The sequence below is a fragment of the Dermacentor andersoni genome, chromosome 8 (assembly GCF_023375885.2).
Source record: "Dermacentor andersoni chromosome 8, qqDerAnde1_hic_scaffold, whole genome shotgun sequence".
Classification (NCBI taxonomy): Eukaryota; Metazoa; Arthropoda; class Arachnida; order Ixodida; family Ixodidae; genus Dermacentor; species Dermacentor andersoni.
In genome coordinates, this window is record NC_092821.1 from 31134211 (window position 1) to 31157655 (window position 23445).

Consider the following 23445-nt stretch of genomic DNA (forward strand, 5'->3'; position numbering starts at 1 on the left):
ATCGTCACTGCAGATAGATAAATTCTGATAAAAAATTGCCCACGGTGTTTTGCGCGTTACCACTTCATGTTAGACACTTAGTGATAGGTTTTCCGTTGCATTGAAAAATATAAGTACCGTGAAAATTGCTTCTCAGTCCCTTTAAAGGGACATATTTCACACCAACCTGCAGCGCAGGGTATTCACAATTCGATATCTGCCGCTTTTCCATCAACCTCTATGACTACAGCTTGGGTCAATGAATTTGTGCTACTGGGTATGTGCAGCTCTTCAATGACAAATAAAATCAGCACGAGCCATCTACTATGACTATCGACGATTATGCGTTTAGCACTTAATCAATGTAGCGAGACAACGAATTGCCACCATTGAAACAAGGTAATTATGAGGCGTGTTCTTAAGCGGGACTTCTCTTTCGCGCTTCCTTAAGAACACTAGGCGCCATCTAGCGAAGCCATCGCAAAACTTACACGTGGCTTCCAAAATGAGTAAGCACGCCGGTCCATCCGAACACTGAGAAGAGCGTACTGCGCCAACATGGCTACTCTCTCGCACTTTTTTTTTGCACAGGCTGCGCCATCTGGTGCCGCTGCCAAAATGTGCAAGTGTCATCCGAGGAAGAAGCGGGGCGCGCCGGTTCATGCAAATGCTGAAAATTCTCACCTACCGCATCTCCAGTGACTCAATACTGAGTGATCCACGTTTGCGAAAGATTCATTCAATAGCGGCACATGCCCAATGCATTCATTCCGAAGCTCGCTAAAGCGTTGGCGGGAAAGATGTTCAATTGAAATCCGCTCATACCCAATGCATTTGTGGCGAAGGCTGCCGTAGCGTCGGGTTGCTGTATTTGGGGAATCTTTGTGACGTGGATTCAATCCCACCTTGCATAGAAGAAATTTAAACAATCTTTTTTGTCATTGTAGAGCGGCACCTTCCCAGCGGGCATACTATATCAAGTTACACGACATGGATTCAAAGGTATTCATGAAAGAGTGGCACACACCTACCGGGACATACGCAGGGACCCAAGTAGGTATCAAAGAGGGTCATTGAAGAGCACTACAGACAGAGTGACACATAGTCAGAGCTCGAAGTCTTAGTCAAAGATCTTCATTGAATGTACCTACGTAGTCCTGCATCTACGCGTTGATCCATGTCGGTGTGAAAGGAGCTCATTGAAGACCCGCACATAAGCACACATTGTCACATACTCCGTAACCCTAGACCGTCCAATGGTTTGTTCTTTCTTTTGAACCCTGTTCCTTCAGTACAGCAAACCGATGCGTTACGCATTCGGTCATGATGCACCTATAGTTCGTTAGCCAGGCAGGTGGGAAAACTGTTATGTACAAACATAGATTAGATTACCCTCGAAAAGTTAGTGCAGTACCCTTAGAAAGCTAACACATTAAAATTAATGTATTTCTCCGTAGGTGAGCGGATTTGTACTCTCCTAATATATATTGAGCGAATTTCGAGTGAATACATATATATTCATGCACCCACCATATGCTTGCGTCATGGTGGTGCCCCTTAATGGGGTACATCTAATGCGAAGTACAAATCCACATGCATACACGCCACATACATGAGGTGTTTTGGCGGTGGCAGTACGGTGTGTCACTACATTGCTTAAGTGCTAATTGCCATGACAATGACATTCATAGTAAGATGTGTTCTCCGGCATTTCTCTACTTGTTTTAGGTAGGAAAGCACGCGATGCAGCTTTACGAGATCCGCGCGCCATGTTTGCAGGTCGCACAATTAGCTGCACAATCCAGGAAGAAAGGTCAACATGTAAGGGCGAGCGAAGAAGGCTGGTGGCCTTGCTCCCTCAAGGGCTGCAGAAGACAGTGCCAACATTTTCCTTCCTCATAAAGAACCGTTTCTGACTCTCTCTTTATGAGCGCAGAGTTCTCGTGCGACCAATGCTGCCATTTGTCACGTGGTATGTTGAGTTTCAGATGTGCCGCGCAGTAGAGATAGGAGGGGAGTAGAAGCACATAGGGTTCGCTTTGGAAAAAGCATGAGATCTCTCCGATGCCGACGCTTGTTAGCCCGCGTTGTGAGGGAGATTACTCGTGTTCATGTAATAAAAACTGCTCATGAGTGTCTTTGGTGGAGTAAACCATGTCTTTTCAGTTAGTAAGCTATCTTTACACGAATTTGTAGTGCCCATAAAACAAGCATCCGCAGCCCGTCTAATACTCTAATATTTACTGTCGCTATCGACAGAGTGCCTTTCAGAAGAAACTGCAATTTTGTTTTGTATTTGCAGCGAGCAGAAAACCAGTTAGCTCCGCACAACTATCATTCGCGGAAGCAGATCATTAATGAGAGGCAGTGACACTGCACGTGGGCATTTTTTAGCTGTTCAAGCAGGCTCGCTTTCTTCTGGAGCTGGCAGACACAGCAACGCTGCTTCTATTGGCTGCCGCCACAGAGGACAAGCAAGGCGAACAGGGGCTCGCGCCGTGAACACGCATTAGCCAGCGGCCCAGGAATGTTCTGAGGCAGCATCAAAACAACAACGTGTATTCGCTTCCCTGATAAATGCCGCCTAGTCACCGTATGTGGAGACATCTAAAACACCAGCAATAACGTCTTGCATTCACAATTTGTAAATCGCGCTTCCTCAATAACTTGCATGCAAGCACCATGCAACCTGTAAAGGAACCTGTCGTTTTCTCTACTGCATAAAAGAAAATAAGAATACCAGTATTCTCTTATCATTAATGCTCAGGGCAACACAGGTAAACTCTGGAAAATTGTAACAGGTGCACTAGGGCGTCGTTCAGAGCAGCGTATATTGCCTGATGTACTTGACCAGGCAACAGTTGATGAATTTAACGAATATTTTGTAAATATAGGACCGCAACTAGCAAACCAACTTCCTCAAGTGACCGAATGTACGTAGTCTATCCAATCAGTGGAGAATGCTATGGTAATTGAGGATATCACAGTGGATGAAATAATAGCACCTGTTAATGGGCTAAGAACTAAGGCAGCTGGGCTCGACCAAATACCTGTTAAGCTAATTAAGGACCACACTAACATATTAGCGGCTCCCCTCCTTCACGTATTTAATCACTCCCTTGATTCCGAAATATATCATTCAGAATTAAAAATAGCAAAAGTAATTCCGATTTATAAGGACGGAGATGGTTCTAATCCATCAAGTTATCGGCCAATTTCAATTGACAGCCTTATCAACACAGTTTTTGACAAGATACTCTCTGTGCACATAAACAAATTCATATCCAAATGCAATATACTGAGCCCCCACCAACACGGTTTCAGACCTCAGAAATCTACTTCCCCTGTTTTTACCCTGACGCACCTACTGAATACGGCTCTGCAGCAGAATAAAATTGTGGTCGTTGTCTATCTCGTCATAAAAAAGGCCTTCGATACCGTTGACCATCAGATATTACTGAACAAGGTTAACAAACTAGGGTTTAGGGGCACAATCCTCAAGCTGCTTCGAAGCTACCTCAGTAACCGCAAGCAGCAAGTAGTACTTCAAAATTATACGTCTACTTTACAAACCGTACTAACTGGTGTGCCACAGGATTCCGTTCTTGGGCCCATGCTTTTCTCACTTTGCATAAATGATTTCCCTGCAATGCTTAGGCATTCACATGCTGTGATGTATGCTGACGAAACCGCTCTTCTATTTACTGGAGACAGTCTGCTCGATATACAGGATAAAGTAAATTCAGAGTTAGTGTTTTTAACTGGTTCACGTAAAACGAACTGACCCTTAATCTTAGTAAGACTAAGTACATAATTTTTGATTCCAGGCAGAAAAAACTCAATACTGAATTATTCGACATATCATTACGAGGTACAAAACTACAACAAGTTGTCTCCTACAAGTATTTAGGAATTTTCTTTGATTCAGGCTTGCACTGGAAAAATCACATTAAACACCTTTGTTCAGAGCTTGCTTACAGATGTTATATTCTTCTTAAGGCTTGTGAATGTTTCGAATATCCTGTCCTACGCATTCTGTACTTTTCCTTCATTCAGAGTCACATATCTTATTGCATTGATCATGGGAAAACATTTTATAAGTAACCTTGAGCCTGTATTCTGTCTGCAAAAACGGGCATTAGGAATTATCACTTCTTCTAGGTGTACACGACCCAGTATGTACTTGTATAGCTCATTGCATGTGTTGACAGTCCATGCATTGTATGAATCGAAAATTGCTGAGGTCATTTATAGTATTATCGAAATAAAAATAATCCACTTCCAAATATTTTGTTTAAAATCCCGTAAGGAAATACACGAGCTGCAACTAATCAGTGCTTTAATATGCCTCCATGTCGTAATCTGTACGGGAAAAGGCTCTTGGAATTCAACGGCGCACTTATTTGGAATTCTCTTCCAAAACGTATAAAAAAAGCCCGTAACTTTAGGTCTGCTGTGAGAAAATACTTTTTTGAAAAATACAGTCGATAAAAGTACACTCCTTTATATTTACATTCCTTCCTATGTTGTGCATCTCAATTGCTCAAGTTGTACATGTCAATTTGATTGTTATGTATTATGTCTGTTCAGTTTGCTCGCGTGCGTGAAGGATAAAAGAACACTGAGTTAATATTTACCTTCGTGTCTGAGTTATCTATGTTAATATGACTATTATGTATTATGTCTGCTATTATTGTTTGCTCGAGTGCTGCGTTTTATACCCTAAGTTGACTATGGACCCAGGACTAGCCAATGGCTATGGATCCAGTAGTGCTTTCATATTTTGTACAATATGTTGTAAATCAAGAATGAATCAATGAAAAAAAGTGCCTTCCAATAGTGTGAAAAGTAGAGAACGCTGTCAGTACACAAATGAACTGGCCAGGACGTTCGATAAGCAACTCACCAGCAGGGACTCCTTGCTTCTACCGGCCATAGGAACAAGCCTTGGAATTTCCGGCTTCTCACGTGGAAGAAAGTCAATGTGCAGACCTTGGTTGGGCTCGAAGATCCCGTGGGCGTTGGTACCACCAATGCCTTGAGAGCTGATGCCTATTAGACCACCATCGTATAGCGTTGGCCTGTCAACCACCTCGACGCGGCCGTCATGTAACGAGGTGATATCCGGGCTTGGCTCCTTGAAGTGCAAGTTGGCTGCTATGGTTCCAGTCTCCATGGCTAGGATCACTTTCGCCACCGAAGCGATACCTGATAAAAGGTGGGGCCAGAAAGTGAAGAATGTCACCAGCGCGAAAGGTGGGTAAAACTGCTATACAACGCTTATTTCGTTAAGCTCGCAAGGCTGAAATTGCATGTTCCGCTGCTAATGTCATTCTTGTGCCAGTGTTTCTGCCACAAGCTTATGTACTACTATTCTTAAGAGGAGGGCCTACTTCAGAAGCCTGTACCGATGTCAATTATTTAACCACTGAATGTCTTCAATAAAACATTTGGGGACGAGCAGGCGCAACATTAATAACAAGCGTTCACATGTGAAGCCTTCATTAAGAATTAATTGTAGACGAGGCTAATAAAAGTGCTGCACGGCGCACCAGACAGATGTTTAGAGGAAGGTGCAGGCTTCCAATGAATAACACTGGTCGAAAAAGCAACGTCGCGGGACCCACAGTTCGCATAAGGGGACTGATGTAGAGAAGTCCTCTCACGGAAGCGTTCCGCGCAAGCGGCATTCCTTGTTCGACGCATGTTAATAACCACGGCAATAGACGCGGCACAAGATAGCTTTCGTTGGAGAGGGAAGACATGTTATGAATTTCAAAACAGTGAACAAGCGCATTTACCAGCCTTGGTGGCATGACTAGGGAGAGACGCGAAAAAAGATATTCTCTACTGACAAGCTACATTTGCTGCGTTCCAGCTTAGCGTAAAGATGCGGTCACTTCAAGATAACCAAATGATGTAGTACACCCTCAAGTGTCATTATTCTCGATATAACTTGAGGCTCACACCATCTCTCGATGTTTCCAATTTTCCTGTTGACAATAATACAGGCATGTACTCTAAAATAGAAAATAAATCGAGCAGCACTTCTATATCAAACGGTGTCAAGTTAACAAAAAAAGTGCTCAGGGCCAATAAATTGTTCGATATTCTTTCGATAGCATATACTCAGATATTTTGCGGCAAACGGCACCAGAGAAGACGAGAGACGAGAACGGAGATCAAGGCAATCACAAGGCTCATTAACAACATCAATACAGCAAGTTGGGCAAATATATAGGTTAACATTTTTATGTATATGTGCAGCGCGACACAGACGAAGAACATGGAATTAACAACACGAGCACTCACTGAGGTTTCAAAGTTTATTGCTTGACAAATAAGGTCGCGTGGTGCGTACGAGATATGCAAGAGGGCCAGGAAATCCGGACAGTCGAAAAATGTTTCTTTTTTATAGTATGAAACTTTTTATCTAACATATGAGGGGGAATCCATGTGCATGTGATATGCCTCGACTGAGATTGTTTGTTTTTGTTCTTGAACAGCGCTGTGGTTTGATGAAACAGGGAGACATATTGCCATTGACTGCAATGTGCAGCTACTTCGACATGTCCCATGTAGAGACGCACGAAATGTACCGAAGATAATGCGCTGCCGGAAATGATCGCTCGAGAATATGGCGCCTAGATACAAGCTAGCTTTGGTTTTCATGCGCCATCGCGACTTATAGTACTTATAGTCATCCCGAGAAAGCGTTTGCCATGCACATCTTGCATGAGTAACAGGTTTCACTGTTGAAGTTTAGCTTGTGCAGCTTGGTCAACTGCAGTGTAGATGCTTCTTGCGCGTTTACTGATCCGCGTTGCATTTTCCTGCCGCGGCGCGGTGGAAGTTTTTGCTGAAAAAGCTGGGAAGGGAAACATGTGCCGGGCCTTCCTCTTCGCAGCATTGCGCACGTACTGCAGAGCCATCGCTCATATTCGCGTACGTGTTCGAGCACCTGACGGCCCCGCAACGCGTCGGCATTCTGTCAATATGTCAGGTCACGTACGCAACGGGAAAGAAAGCCTAGAGAGATACTCATGAGCATGTAAATGTTGAGCAAGTTACGCGCATAGGCGCCTAGAAGCAACTGAGAGATCAGAAGTTGTGTACAGTACTGAAACTTTCCCCATTTCCACGTCGTTACCGCTAACCGTCAGTAGCACGCGTCATCTGCTTAGGCGCTATTTACAAGCTTTTAATAAGAATATTAGACAATTACCAGCCCTGCAGCTTTGCAAAGATTACATTGATAGCATAAACTAAGCATCTATAAGCAATTTAGCCCAAGTAAAATATCGTTGCATTTTGCCTTTAATGCAGTGAAAATTGCTTGTTTTTTAGTATTTGGTGCCCTGCTCAACTTTCTGGCCCATTTCTTGCTATAACGAACCAGCTGTCATAAAAATACCTCTTGACTCATACAGGTGTTCCTAAACTTGGTTACATTAAGAAGAAATCGAATAGTTTCGGTTATTAACGACAAATCAAAATAAAGAACTTATTTGATGCGTGGAGTTTGTCACGTGTCCATTATTTTCCTTACAGCCAGTGACATTTCTCACCTGATTATCAAAGTAATCCAGTTATCGATTCTAGAGGCGCCCAATGTATGCCTGAAATTTATTGAATGTTGCAATTGATTCTATAGCCAAACGTTATTGCGTGATCAGACTGCACACCCTATTAGAATAATGTCGTAAACATTCTCAAGTGCATACGAGCATCAGCGATCGCTGTGGAATGCCGAGCTATACATACATAAATAGCACGCGCAATATTTTTGTTCATATTCGATGGTCGACTACTTTTAATGCCGCAAGGGCCGTGATATAAGTGTTATCTTGCTGAGCACAAATTCGTCCAATAAATAATTACAGTCTTAGCTCACAGTTTTGCATCTTTTGTGATCGTCTCCATTCTTACGTGACACCATACGCTTGAGGCTTCCCACTTCACTACAGAGTACACCAAATAGGTGCAAAGCAAATCAGAGAGGGAATGGCAACAAAAGTATTTGTAATGATGTGAACATTAATGAAGTTAAAATCTCTATTTTGGTCAAGAAAGTGCATCAGAAGAGAAACTAAAAGGTTAAGGACGCCGGGTGCTCGTTTCTTGTAGCTTGCCGCCTGGCGTCATCATTTGGCGAGTGTCCGAGCGTGACATGTAATGGGCATCAGAAGTGCAGCCAACCGGGAAGTAACGCCGACATCGCTGTTACAAAAACTTTGCGTTTGATTCACAACAGGGTGTAGATAATTAGATGAGAGTAGAGAGAGCACAGGGCGAGGCTGCTAAATTAGCCCCGGGTTGTCTAGCGATGAGGGTCGTGACCCAAATTTACCTGAAAGACAGGCTGCCTTTCTTCCGATTGGCCGCCTAGTCACGCGGCACGCGCAACTGCCTGTTGATTGACCCCTGTGTTACCGGACTAAAATCCCTCCTTTTCCGACGAGGAGGCCATTATTATGCAATAGGTGTGCGTAGCCTTTCCATTATTACGGTTGCGACTTGTTATCGGCAGGAGGAAATACTTTTGAAAGCTCCCGCAAAGAGCGATTCCCAACCCATTTAGCTATTCACGTTATCGTTTGACATAAAGAGCAAGTGCTCTTGATGTAGCCACGGCATTGCACTTTACATAAAAGAGGGTTCCATTTTTTTTTAATATGATCACTCCCAACCATAAGGTTGCATACCGGATATAAATTTTTCTCGGTTGACGAGAACACTCAATAGATTGTTCACACTGGGGTTCGGCCTTGACGCCAGCGTTTAACTACGCCCCACAAACAATCGCTTTGAATAAGGCGTGCTCATCGGCGAAAGCAGATATGCTCCTGGGAGCCCCTCAAAGCAGAATAGAAACACGCCTTGAAGAAATCTGTCTCGCAATTGAACTTGGAAGGCACCCTTCAGCCCACTTAAATGTGGAAGGCCACAGTCACCCACCACACTTAATCGGAATTTGCAGAACGGCGAGTCGCAACAAAGGCCATGGTGGCATTAATTTGATATAAACACTGAGAGACGCACATACTTATTATCTGAGATCTAGCAACCACACTTGATTGTGGATCTTTAGCAGAGGAGGGCTCAAATATTTTGTCTAGTCGCTACCGGTGATAGGTTAACCATGTAGTCACATCTTCTTACCACAGGCACTCTCTGCATGACCCATGTTGGTCTTGACGGATCCCACTTTGAGTGGTTTATCCCGTGCCGGTGGACACAGGGCCTTGCTGATCGCTTCCAACTCCTGACGACCGCCAGCCTTAGTTCCCGTACCGTGGGCCTCAACGTACTCTACTTTCCGAGGGTCCACGTCGGCTTCGGCGTATGTGGCACGGAGAAGCTGCTCGTGCGCGGTGGCCGATGGGAAGGGGATACCTGCGGGAGTCGGAAAACTCTTGCACTGAAAAGCCTAAACCTTAGTTCTAATTGGCCCGGCCACAAGCAAGCCACCTTAATGAGAATTGCCGTCCTCACAGCGGATAAATTGAGTCCAGGTAGCCATAACCACACAGACCTAATGCCAACATGTCGCGACTTGGTGAATGACTACATGAGGAGAACTCTGTAGCGGCGAACCCTGTCCACAAAAGAAAATGACAAATACTGGAGGAAGCTTTAAGCGTTTGTGTCATTTAGCCCTTTTAGGTATTTGAATTCATAGTTGCGCCTTTTTCTTTCAGTGGCCGGCTTCTTTTTGCGATCTGATTGGTGCGGGGTTTCTGTCAATTGTATTTAAATGCAGTTTTCTCGAGCGGTAATTTTGTGATGCGAGTTAGTTTGCGCACCATATGAAATTTAACTGTATAACAAAAAGTGCCTGCGTAACAGACGTGATACGCGTATGTTACGTGTATCACGTAACAAACCGCCGCCGCCAAGTAGCAGTGGTGGTTTGCCGAGCTAAGAATAGGCGGTTGAATGGCAAATGGCAATAGCGCGCTACGTTGGGTGTCATAAAGAGAGCAAAATTAAATTCTATCACCAATAAACTATATATAACACACATGGGCAACGTTACCTGTCACACCACACCGCGAGGGCACCTAATATTCAACTGCGCCCCCCTTTCGGAATACCACCCCACTTGCTTCCCGCACGACACCTTCTTTCCTGAAGGATAAGCTATTCAAGGTACACTAGCATCCCCTATTTTCTTCGCGTTCGAAGAGGAAGTAGCGGTATATTATTATGAATAATTTTGCATCAACTCTGCCTATGACAACCTTGCCAGGTTATGAAACGCACCATTGCGGCACATAGCAAATGTAAAAAAAAAAATTCACCTTCGGGCTTGTACCCATCTGTATTTACACTGATGTTGATGACCTTGGCGTAGATACGACGGGCATCAGAACGCGTTTGAAGAAACATGGAGCCGACAGTTTCACTTCGAACGTAGCCATCGCCTGCGTTTAAGAAAAAGCAAAACGAGGAGAGATGCATTGGACCACACACACTAAATATTTTATATCCCTTGTGATTTGAAAGGAATAATAATTTAGGCGCCAGCAAATAAAAAAAAAACATGTCCGCGCTCAGTGATTCAACTGTCATAATTATAAGTAGCGTAGAAACTAAAAAAAAATGCAGACGATTACGTTATTTCCTAATGCGAAATTTGAGCGCAGCTCTTCTGCTGTTTTGGCATTTCCATATATTCAGGCAAAGAATTCTAGCAATACATGTATGTTGCGTTACAGACAACTGTTTATTCTTCACACATATACCTTCTTCAACACTCCAATCCCAGTTCTTGATTGTCATAAAGGAAGCTTTGTAGTCGACTTGCTCGACTTGCTGCACCTATGACTGGTTTTAGCGCACCTCTGTTTTCTGGCGGCGACGGCACTTGGCGTATGCTCGGGCAGCTCGTTTAGCAGCAGCAGCAGACGAAGGACTTCCATCGGTGGCCTCGTTCATAAGTCAGAAAGAACTGGCTGAGAATCAACTATTTATATATGTAGACGGGTTATATTATTACATAAACCGTCTGTGAGCCTCGGACAATCCATCTCGTGCAGAACGTTTCACACCAGACGCCGCAAACGGAGCGTAGCTTGGCGCAACTGCCTCGTTTATCAACGGGCGGCGGGAGACAGCGCGCAGGCGCATATGAACATTGCGCCGCGAAGAGATGGCAGCGACTCACTGACGCCGCTGACGCTGCTAGCGAGTCAACTGAAGGTGGCTCTGCGTTTCTGCTTGGGCAGCAGCAAATCATCGTGATCAGCCGCCAACGAGCCGGTGCTCTCATTGCCGCCGCACAGGGGTGGCATTGGAAGAGAAGCGCAGAGAGCAAGGATAGCGCCATGAGCGAGAGATGGCTCCAGGAGCACGCTCATCTAGAGCAGCGCGCTGGCTCCGGAGCTGGTTACGGCGAGGGACAACGGCGAGGTACAATGGCGACGGTGAGGCGAAACGGAGGAACGCGAGCCAAAGAGCTTCGCTCTTAAAAGAGCGTCATTCTATATTTCCTAATTTTTTTTGCTGCTGCTGCTGTTGCTATAGTTTAAAACTGAGCCACGCGACAAATGCAGAGAAAAACTCTACCATAATATACCGCGAGTGCATTTCAGACTTCTATAACGCTGCAAATATTTGGTTAAATTGACAATCACGTACGTTGAGTTTCCTCATTTATTCGCCTAATTCTCATAAGGCGACAGTTTATTCCCTCGTTTTCTTCGACACTACTGTACTTTGCGCTCCATCTTGATTCACTGGATTAATTGATTGCTTTATAAATCTTATGTGCAGTGTCTCTAAAGCGGGGTAGTGGCAGATGCCACGGAGCTCGTCACCTTTATTTTTCTTGTTTGCTTATTGATGGCCTCAAGGTCATTCGGTTTGCGTACATAATTGATTCACCCGGAATGACATTTAGTGCCATAAAATAAATTTTCTTGGTGTTCCCTTGATTTCAGGCCACCAATTCTGCAGTCGTATTTTTCTACTCCGTATTGAAGGTTCATTCGGCTTTCTTTTTTTTGCTATCCCTAAATCCCAGTGCCTGGGGCATGTTTGTACGTCCTTACTGACCACTCGATATGTATGGTGACACGTTGCAAATTATTTTCTATGGTTATGCATTCACTTCGTGAAGATGATGATGATTTATTCAAATATTCACCTTGCCTGGTAAGCTCATCATGCAATCTATAGACATTTATCAGTGAATCATTTATTTCGCCTATCTCTCTTTAGTCTTTTCTTTCTTCCATACCTCCTCTATACATACTATATACCTTGTATAAATAGCTATGACTGTAACAGAGTTTTACCTATTAATTTCTTGCCTGCTTTCTCGTCCCCGATACTCTAAATATCACTTGCCTACTTCGAGTACTGACCACTTAATGCTTCCATTCGCTTTAAATCCTAGCGCTTTTGTAAGGTTTACAGGTCTCGCTGGCTGAATGCCGTCGACTGGCGAAACGCACAATTCATACTGGCCAAGTGAAATGTCTGGTGCTGGACCACTTAAACATTATGTATCGAAGCCATTTGCAACTCTACACAGACGGGTCGGGACGCAGAGGCAGTCTGTATGCCTTCCGTCGACATGTCGTGGTCTGGTGCGCTGAACTAATTAGTTTTATCCGCAACTGCACCGATAGAGTGTTGCCATCATGACCATTGTACGAAAACAAAGGGTCTACTCTACACAAGCTGTCGTTATACTCACGGAGTTAATTCAGCGCTATACAGATTATATCGTAGTCTGCCTAGGAATCAGTTTACAAGGCAATCTGTGAAGCCTCTTAAGGGCACACAATATGTCCTATATTTCCCGCGCATTTTTGACCAGGTTGAGGGACCGTTTTGTTGGTAACTAAAAGAGCTATCCACATAATATATATATATATATATATATATATATATATATATATATATAGCATTTCCTTCCAAGTTTCGCGCTCCTTTAACTGCACTGGAACTAGTAAACTCTTACTAAAGTTACGACTTTGGTGAAATTCTTCCCCCGAGTACCTAAATTCGGGTTCTATTTGCTTATTTCAAAATTTGTAACACAAGAACCGTTAAGCGCATGTTTTCAATTCTATCTCAGCATTCGTCTGCACAAAAAATCTACTGGTTTTCCTGGAAGGCATAAGAAATAATAGTCCCTATTTATCAAAAACATGGTTTTGAGATAATTGAGTTTAAAGTAAGACAATAGCTGTAAAAAAAACGTTTTTCGCCACAAACACAATTCAAATCATTTCATTAGAAGCCACCAGCTTGGTATCCACTGTCGGAGTGATTTTGTCGCTTTCCAGCATGACGTCTGCCTTGCCTATCCTATTTTGTGGACTTTGCAGACCTGTCTGCAAAGTATCGTTGAATGTGGTCAACATCTTTCACACAATCGACCGTGTTGCGGCCAGCGTTCAATTCTAATTACTTTAGAATTTTCGCACGTGCGATGGTATCATTATTTAAGGAAAGAACAGCATCTAATGACGCAATCAATCACACCCCAGACACAAGGTATCATGCAGGTATACTCGCGGACAACTTTTTACGGCTATGAAGGGAAAGCTAATGGCGCGTGGCTGCTGCACATCTGTTACCGCGTCAAATAGTTCAAAGGCGCTTGAAGGTGCTATTCGTTGCACGGAACGGGCAGTGAATTGAAGCAGCTTCCATGTGCGACGGTTTCGCGTTCGCCCAGACACGGAAGGGATAAGCTGCAAAATAAGCAAACTTTTACACTCGCTGGTGTTTTCTGTCTTACTTAACTTTTGCTAATTGGGTGTTTATGTTTTTGCTTCCTCAGCATAAACTAACGCGAATTTAAACGCGGGACTGCTTTCGGAAGCAGTCTCACTTGTGCGCACTTCGCCTCCACAGCTATCCCTTCATAGCCGCAGGAAGTTGTCCGCGAGTACAGGAAGTAAAAGCGCTCAAACAGACGCGCTACGAAGCAGAAACGCGAAAAAAAAGTCCACATCGATGCAATAGTTTGCAGAAAATGTCATATATATAGATGATTCCAAAGAAGCGTTCTGGTTTGCTTGCCGGAAGCTTCTTTTTAAAATAATTCACGGTAAGCACAGAGCGCGTTCGAAAAGGGCGCGTGTTCACTACCTACTTGCTTTCGGAAAAATTTTTTTGAGCCAGAAATGAGAATGTTTAAGACATATTCTATAACTTTCCCCCATCCTGTGCCCTTAAAGGGGCCCTGAACAACTTTTTATCAAAGTCGAGAAATGCTTTTGAAGTTAATTAGACAATTTCCGAAATAGATTGTCGCAAAAAAAGTATTTCAATGCGTTCAGCGGAACCGGAGTTGTTAGCGTAATCGAGTATCACGTCCGTTCATTCCTTCTTCAATGACTTGCAATGCGAAGGCTGCACGAACCACGGCCCGGCGTGTCCACAATGCTCCGCCTACTGAACGTCACCATGGTGCGCAAATCAATTTTGATTATGGACGTTGAGACTACAGATGAAATAGACTTAATAATCTGCGCTAACCCTGGCATCATACAAGATGTGGACGTGCTCGGCAAAGTGCGCTGCAATGACCACAGGATGGTAAGAACTCGAATTAGCCTAGACTTAATGAAGGAACGGAAGAAACTGGTCCATAAGAAGCCGAACAATGAGTTAGCGGAAGGAGGGAAAATAGAGGAATTCCGGATCAAGCTACGGAACAGGTATTCGGCTTTAACCCAGAGAGATGACCTTAGTCTTGAAGATATGAAAGACAATCTTATGGGCATCATTAACGAGTGTGCAATAGAAGTCGGTGGTAGCACCGTTAGGCGGGATGCCAGTAAGCTATCGCAGGAGACGCAATATCTCATCAAGAAACGCCAATGTATGAAAGCCTCTAACTCTACAGCTAGAATAGAACTGGCAGAACTTTCCAAGTTAATCAACAAGCGTAAGACAGCTGACATAAGGAAGTATAATATGGATAGAATTGAACGTGCTCTCAGGAACGGAGGAAGCCTAAAAGCAGTGTAGAAGAAACTAGGAATAGGCAAGAATCTGATGTATGTGTTAAGAGAAAAAGCAGGTGATATCATTACTAATATGGATGAGATAGTTCAAGTGGCTGAGGAGTTCTATAGAGATCTGTACTGTACCAGTGACACCCACGACGATAATATAAAAGAGAATAGTCAAGAGGAATTCGAAATCCCACAAGTAACACCGGAAGAAGTAAAGAAAGCCTTGGGAGCTATGCAAAGGGGGACGGCAGCTGGGGAGGGTCTGGTAACAGCAGATTTGTTGAACGTAGGTGGGCAGATTGTTCTAGAAAAACTGGCCACCCTCTATATGCAATGCCTCATGACTTCGAGCGTACCGGAATCTTGCAAGAACGCTAACATAATCCCAGTCCTTAAGAAAGGGGACGCCAAAGACTTGAAAAATTATAGACCGATCAGCTTACTGTCCGTTGCCTACAAAATATTCACTTAGGTAACCGTAGATAGAATAAGGAACACCTTAGACTTCTGTCAACCAAAACACCAGGCAGGATTCCCTAAAGGCTACTCAACAATAGACCATATTTACATTATCAATCAGGTTATAGAGAAATGTGCGGTATATAACCAACCCTTATATATAGCTTTCATTGATTACGTGAAAGCGTTTGATTCAGTCGAAACCTCAGCAGTCATGGAGGCATTACGGAATCAGGGTGTCGACGAGCCGTATGTAAAAATACTGAAAGATATCTATAGCGGCTCCACAGCCACCGTAGTCCTCCATAAAGAAAGCAACAAAATCCCAATAAAGAAAGGCGTCAGGCAGGGAAATACCATCTCTCCAATGCTATTCCCAGCGTGCTTACAGGAGGTATTCAGAGACCTAGATTGAGAAGAATCGGGGATAAAAGTTGATGGAGAATAGGTTAGTAACTTGCGATTGGCTGATGATATTGCCTTGCTTAGTAAGTCAGGGGACCAATTGCAATGCATGCTCACTGATCTGGAAATGCAAAGCAGAAGGGTTGGCGTAAAAATTAATCCGCAGAAAACTAAAGTAATGTTTAACAGTTTAGGAAGAAAACAGCAGTTTACGATAGGTAGTGAGGCACTGGAAACGGTAAGGTAATAGATCTACTTAGGACAGGTAGTGATCGCGGATCTGGATCAGGAGACTGAAATAATCAGAAGAATAAGAATGCTGAACTTAACGTTACCGCGCAAACACCTAAGACGAACCACAAAAAAGAAAGACACGACACACACCGTTGTGTCTTTCTTTTTTGTGGTTCGTCTTAGTTGTTTCCGCTGTAACGTTAAGTTCAGAATTATGTACTAACTAGGCCCAAATGAAGTGTTACTGGAATAAGAATGGGCTGAGAGGGGGGGGAGGGCGTTTGGTAGGCATTCTCAGATAATGAACAACAGGATGCCATTATCCCTCAATAGAAAAGTGTATAACAGCTGTGTCTTACCACTACTCACGTACGGGGCAGAAAGCTGGAGGCTTACGAAAAGGGTTCTACTTAAATTGAGGACGATGCAACGAGCTATGGAAAGAAGAATTATAGGTGTAACGTTAAGGGATAAGAAAAGAGCAGATTTAGTGAGGGAACAAACGCGAGTTAATGACATCTTAGTTGAAATCAAGAGAAAGAAATGGGCATGGGCAGAACATGTAATGAGGAGGGAAGATAACCGATGGTTATTAAGTGTTACGAGCTGGATTCCAAGGGAAGGGAAACGTAGCAGGGGATGGCAGAAAGTTAGGTGGGTGGATGAGATTAAGAAGTTTGCAGGGACAACATCATGGCCACAATTAGTACATGACCGGGGTAGCTGGAGAAGTATGCGAGAAACCTTTGCTCTGCAGTGGGCGTAACCAGGCTGATGATGGTGATGATGGATGTTGACGTAGATGCCTCTATTTCCGATTATGCTGCCTACGACCCTCCACACGCAGCTGTCCTCAGTGAACCGAAGTGCGTTCAGCCAGCAAATTACTGCGGCATCTCGGGCCACCCGCTGTATCTACGCTATGTAGTTGAGTGCAGCTGCACGCAACTGGTAACGCCTATGCGTAACGTTTGCTTTGTGCACGACAGGGCTTCAGTGCCCACTGGCGATCATGTGCTTCAGTCTGGTAGTGCTACGTGGTGCGGACGGGCTTTGTACTGCACTGGCTTGACCGGCGGATAGCAGCCACATCAAACTTGCACATTTTTAAGCGCTATGAATTTCTTAATACGAAGTGATGTCTGCCAGGGCGTCTAACCAGGAGCGGCCAGGAGCGAGCGTGTGCTGGCATGCGTACGTGTGGTGTGAACTTAAGTTTCGCGCGCTTAATTTTAGTTGAGTGTTCAAAACTAGCCGAAATTCGCGAGACCCAATGGCTACGACACCGATAAGAAGGGTGGTCAAATTGTAATTCCTACGCGGGGCGTCCGCGGCCGAACGCGAGCAGACCGTAGTCGGCTTGTTCTGGAAGTGCGTAATTATTATCGAAATTTGAAACACGCTTACTTCAGCCTGTTTATTAAACTGTGTCAATATACATACAAATCAAGATTAGGAAGAAGCGCACTGATCCAAACACCCTTCTTGATTGATGTCAGCTGCTGCCAAAAGCAGCCGCGTATGGGAATCTGCTATATTACGAAATAAAGCCGCTAGAAAACTGTAAGGAATAGGCTTCTGTTGAATAGAGAGCTTTTAAGAGAAAGGCGACCTCGCGCTCCACTTGCATTCTCCACGAACCACCCACGACTGCAAACTTAAGTGAGATGTTCAAAGCAGCGTATGCTATCCGTGGACGGAATTTTTTCACCAAGCCCGAGGGGTGGTTCAGGACCCCTTGAAAGCTTTTAGCAGCTGGAGATTCAATGTTAAATTTCTGTGGAGCTCATGAGATGTTGGGTGTGAAGGCAGTGAAAAAGCTGACGCTCTTCCCCGTTGAACGATACCACGTGCCCCAAAATTGAGAACCCCAAACAATTTTCAAAAGTGTGAGAACGTAATGCGTAAACGTTTTTAGGCGCTCTACAGAACTCCACATCAAGCATGTTTTCCGAGGACACCACCTAGCTGTATCACATTAAAACCAAATCCGCTTACGTCCATAGCTAGTCGTTTAAGACTGGACGATCCGCTTCCGCGCTTTCTGCTTCAAGCGGCGAGATCGGTGATGTGGAACATTTCATCTGGTGTGCCCGCAGTTTGACGTGGAATGAAAAGCATTGCTACGCACTCTGCAGAAGAAAGGATTTACACGCACGACGTAAGAAAACGTGTTCCCTGATGGGCCCACTGTATTCAGGAACAGATTTCAAGCGTCGGTTGTGTTTCTTTGAGATACGAACTTGGACAACGTCTTGTAACGCACCGTTGATGAAAACGTAGGATATGCTCAGGCGGAACAATCACCGGCTCGGAATGCCAGGTTAGCCCCAGCTCCTACTACGCCGCCACCACCGCCAATCGCCGTAGCTCGAGAAGTGATCAATCGAAGAAAACTTCCAGTTTAGGCATGTGTAAACACGGAGGGTTGTGTTCAGCGAGGGGCTCACCACTTGAGTCAAAGGCCTTGCACTTTCCGTCTTCTGACAGTACGCCCAGCTGCCTGAAGTTCACAGCAACGCTGGGATCGAGGTTGAGGTTCCCTGCTCCCACGATGGCCGCCTCGCAGCGTCCCGAGCGAAGCGCCAGGACTGCTTCATTCAGGGCCACCATCGCTGACGTGCAGCCAGTATCAATCGTCATGCTCGGGCCTGTGGCACCAAACATTAGGAAAGAGGGAAACCGTGCGATTACAATTTAATTTTAGATTGCAGATTGTTCTTAACATAGGCCATACAAGATAACCTATATTTTGGCGATGCATTATTAGCAGATGATATGAGTTCTTCTTTACATATAGTTTATATATTATTTAAGGGCATAAATAGACTGTTCTGACAATGACTAGGTATGTTGTTGTAAAAAGAAATAAATAATCTGTGTAAACTATTTTATTTAGGGCAGACGCTTTGTTGCCGAAATATGCGTGATTAGCGCTCACTGCATTTAAACGGTCCCTGACCAGGTCGGCCAACAAATGTGCGTTTCTTATTGTAAATGACAATACAGGAGCCATAATTGTTCAAGACACAAAAACAAAACTACTCTCAGCACACATTTTAACTGAAGCTATAGTTTCAAATAATTACCTTTAAGCTCCTCGCACTTGTTTGTGTGATGGCTTGCGTGACACCAATAAGGGCATCGCCAATGCTGTATAGCACGCTCCAAAACGTTCTAAAACAAGCCACGTTCGGCTTTTCTTTTTCCACTAAAAATAGCGCCCAACGGCCCAGAAACACAGGCGCTGTTGTATTGTTGCACTTACGGCATAAACATAGCACAAAACATACAACCACTCCAGCAGTTATCTCGTGAGGACAAGCGAGATGCACACGCGAAAGCGAAACCTGGCAAATTGGGCACCAGTACATTCCGTTGAGCAGCGTGCTCTACCCACCGAAAGTTTATTGTAAAGTTGGATGCTGTGCAGGAGCTTCTGCTTTGGCGCTGCTGCGTGTGCTTGGTTTATCTTTGTACTGCCGCGGAATTTGCTTTCTAGTGGAAGCAATGTGTTAGCTGGCTTGCTTTCGCTGTAATTATAAAGTTTTTTTATGTTCTGTACGAATACACGGCGTTTCTGCGTACGGCGTTTTTCCGACGCAGGTTTTGCTTCCCACGCACTGTTGATAAAAAGAAACGCGTTAAATTTTACATATGTTTAACGGCATTAAATCTCAATGACAAATATTCAAGCCTGCGCATAATGCAGAATATCCCGTGTTCCACGAGCAAGCGCGAAGCTCTAGAATGCGTGAAACTGCAATACGCACCAAGGATGCAACCAGCCACATTACGCCTACGCCGCGACATATCCGATAAGTTTCGGTCGTTATATTTAAATTGTGCATAAACGAATCTTACAGTGGATGTTCAGGATTTATGAGTTCGTTTTCTAAACTACTTTTTTCACGAAAAGAGGCGCACTAGTCTGTATTGGTCCTTTCGGTTGAACCAGATATGTATGGCTGGCCGACTATGTGCTAGTACTGCGGCTTTATTATCAGCATAACTTCAAAGTGTATTTATAGGCTTTACTTACCAGCTATGTAGTTGCTTGCTAAAGCTGGTTAACTTTTTACCGCGTGTATTATAGCAAAGGCATTTGGCATCAGCGCCTTGTAATGTTTTTCTTTAAGAAGCATACGGCGTCAATAATAATTTTTTATAGAAATGCGCTACTCGCACGATAACACGAGCGGCGAAACTTGCTGTAATATTTTGCTTTCTTTGGCCAATAAATGCCGGACAGAAGATGACAAAACAAAAAAAAGCGCAAAAAACTACGAAGTGAAAGGCGCAGCGGTCAAAGCATTGTTTTTCAGTTGTACAAATTCTCAAGATAGTTTTTCTGTTTCACTTTATACAGCACTTTAATATTTCTTGCTGTGGTGTATGCGACCGTCAACTATGAAACGCCATCTTCTGCGCGTTGTAAAGCTCTGACAAGTGAATTGACTGCAACATTTTAAGACAGCCATCCAAAAGGCCATAATAATCGACTTCGAGATGTGGAATAATTGGACTTCGCTCTGCGATATGTCAGGCTCCTGGTTAGCTCAGATGGCAGAGCAACAGTCCCAGAAAGGCGTTTGGTCTCGTCTTTGATCGCCAGACAGGCCGAATGCTTTTTTTTGTATTGCGGAGCTTCCTTCCTGACAAACCCGCATGCGTTCCGTTGTAACATTGTGCTACGCTAACATGTGGGATGACGTTCGCTTTCGCGAACTTTCCCCCACCTTGTCGACTTTCACAGAACTATTTTACTATGATAATTGAAATGTAAGAACACATTACGCAATGCCCTGTTCTCGGGGGCATACAAGGTGAAATAAATTTCGAGGAGGAATCTTCAACCCGCTCAGTATTGTGACGCTAAGCTCGGATCAGGTCAGGTGTATGCAGAAGATGGCTTCCAACACTCTTCGTGTGACCAGTTTTACAATCGAAGCAGAAAAATGTGGGTTCGAGTGGAACAATTTCTCGAGAACGCAAGTCGTTATTAAGACCGCGTAAGATTATCTAGACTTCGGCGACGCCCGGCTGGATTACCGTCATTGCAAGAATGTACTTATAGAAACTTGAAAGCAGTCATTCGTGAATAATTGAAGGCATTTTAGTTAATTAGGAAACGTAGTGTGGCAGCTACTTCTCCCTAGTGTCTGTCGTGCTGAAGGGATGAGTGGTGGGGCAAGCATTGCAGCAGGATTTACATTTTTGATGTGAAAAGATACATCAACATAAATGTTTCCGTTGTAACTGCTCATAACAGCCGTAATCCTGCCTACATATTAATACAAACACAGACATGCACACATATATGCATTCACGCGACGTCGCGACCTAAGTTGTCAGCTTACATGGACCACTAGCTATGTTCTACTGGTTGTGATGCCGTCGTGGGCATTCAATCCTCGTCATTAAAGCGTCGCAGTCTTGCTCAAGTCATGCCTTTATCGTCACGCCTTTTGTTCCGCCCGAGTTGTCTAACTGCTAGGGCCACTAGGTATGGGCTCGTGGTCGTGATGCTGTCGTGGCCATTTCATCATTGTCATCCGACTTCGTCATCCGACTCTCGTCATTCCCTCGTCGTCACGTCATCGTCCTCATACGGTGGTCATGTATGCCTCGTCACATTACTATCGAGATCCTGCCGCGGTCAGTGAATCATCGTCATTCCAGCCTCGTGATCTGACTTCCGTCGTGCTGTCGTCATCATGCCTTCCACTCTGACCCAGTGGTCCAAGATCTGTACTTGCTGGGGCCACTAGGTGGGTGCTCGTGAATGTGATGCCGTCGTGCTCATCCATCTTCGTCAATTCAGCTTCATAATTAAACTTTCGTCAAGCCGTCGGCGTCACACCTTGCACCCCAGAGCATTTGTCCAAGTTGTCTAATACCTTAGGCCACAAAGTGTAGGCTCATGGTCGTGACGCCATCATGGTCGTTGCATCGTGGCCATTCCAGCTTTGTCATCCGACTCTCGTCATGCCGTCGTCGTCACTCCATTGTCGTCATTCAGTCGTCCTCATGTTGTCGTTGTCACAAGGTCATATTATAGTTGTCACGACTTCGGTAACGTTGTCCTATTGCGGTCATGCAGTTGTAATACCGCCTTCGTTGTTCCACCGACGTCAATCTTTCTGTGTTCTATCGTAATCATACTCTCGCCATTCAGTCGTGAGCATACTACTGTTCTCATGGCGTCACTGTCAGAGCGCTAGTATCATCCATCTGCTGTGGAACCGTCGTCGTCATGCCATCGTGGTCGTGGCATCGTCGTTACAACAGCTTCGTCATTCGAGTTTCGTCATGCCATTGCCACGTCGTCGTCACGCAGTGTCTCGATACCGTCATAAAAACGGCATTCTCATCATGTACTTGTCGCCATTCAGTTGTCATTATGCGGGAGTCACGTCATCGTTATCTTTGCGTCGTCGTCCTACAGTAGCCGTCATGTACTCGTAGTCATACAGTCATCGTGTGGCCAATGTGCGGCCATAACATTGTCGTCATTGTAAGTTAGACATCTGGCACTCGTCATGTCGTCATAGTTAACCATCGCCGTCACACATTCGTAATCATACCGTTGTCATTAGGCCATCGTCCTCACCTTCCCGTTCCACCATCTTTGTTACGTGAGTGACGTCATGCCACTGCTAACAATCCAGCGACTTTTTTGTTCGTCATTCTAGCCTAATCCCGCTGTCAATCTTGAATCCTGAGTATGCCACCGTCGTCCTTGAGACACCTTTAGGCAGAAAATATCGTGCATCTTGTTATGTAGTCTTTGTCATGCCACTGTGTTCGTGCCAATTTATCATTCCAGGTTCTTTATCCCGCTGTCGTCACACTGTAGTGTTCCCGCCATCATCGTCATTTCACTTTCCTGATATGGTGCTCGTCATGCTGTTTTTACACCATCCGCCTAACTTACGAATAGACATCTCGTTGTCGTCATGCCACTGTCATTAACCCCTTTGTCATCCCGTCGGTATAAGTTTTTCACCAATATTGTCTATATGTCACCGTTATGCAGTCGTCATCATGATGCCATGCTTATCGGTGATCTTGGCAAGCGAGTGCCACAGTAAAGTCGGACAATATCGAAGTACGTAAAATATAGCCGAAGCAACCGAAATCTCAGAAATACTACTACACGTTTAAAAAAATGTCGTTTGAGGTACGTGGTCTGTCCGTGCATTGCACGAATGCTACTCGCATTAACGTCGATTTACATCGTGAGAGGAGCTCTGTCGTGATTTTTTTTCCAGCACCTGACCCATTGAATTTCTTCTATCTATAGTCTTTACTTATGGTTATTTATTTATATTTCTAGAAAAGTTGTGTGGGTTTATACACCATTTTTTGTCTCTGAACTGAT

At 44.4% G+C, this 23445-nt stretch overlaps 1 protein-coding gene across 1 annotated transcript in view; it reads right to left on the reverse strand.

The window, feature by feature from the left end:
* Positions 1-23445, reverse strand: part of LOC126526149 (fatty acid synthase-like) — a 141158-nt gene that overhangs the window by 109871 nt on the left and 7842 nt on the right. The window contains exons 3-6 of the mRNA XM_050174097.2: positions 18512-18712; positions 10284-10406; positions 9142-9375; positions 4886-5187 (exon numbers count right to left, since the gene is read on the reverse strand). Coding sequence (XP_050030054.2) covers positions 4886-5187; positions 9142-9375; positions 10284-10406; positions 18512-18712 — 860 coding nt within the window. The remainder of the gene's footprint in view (positions 1-4885; positions 5188-9141; positions 9376-10283; positions 10407-18511; positions 18713-23445) is intronic.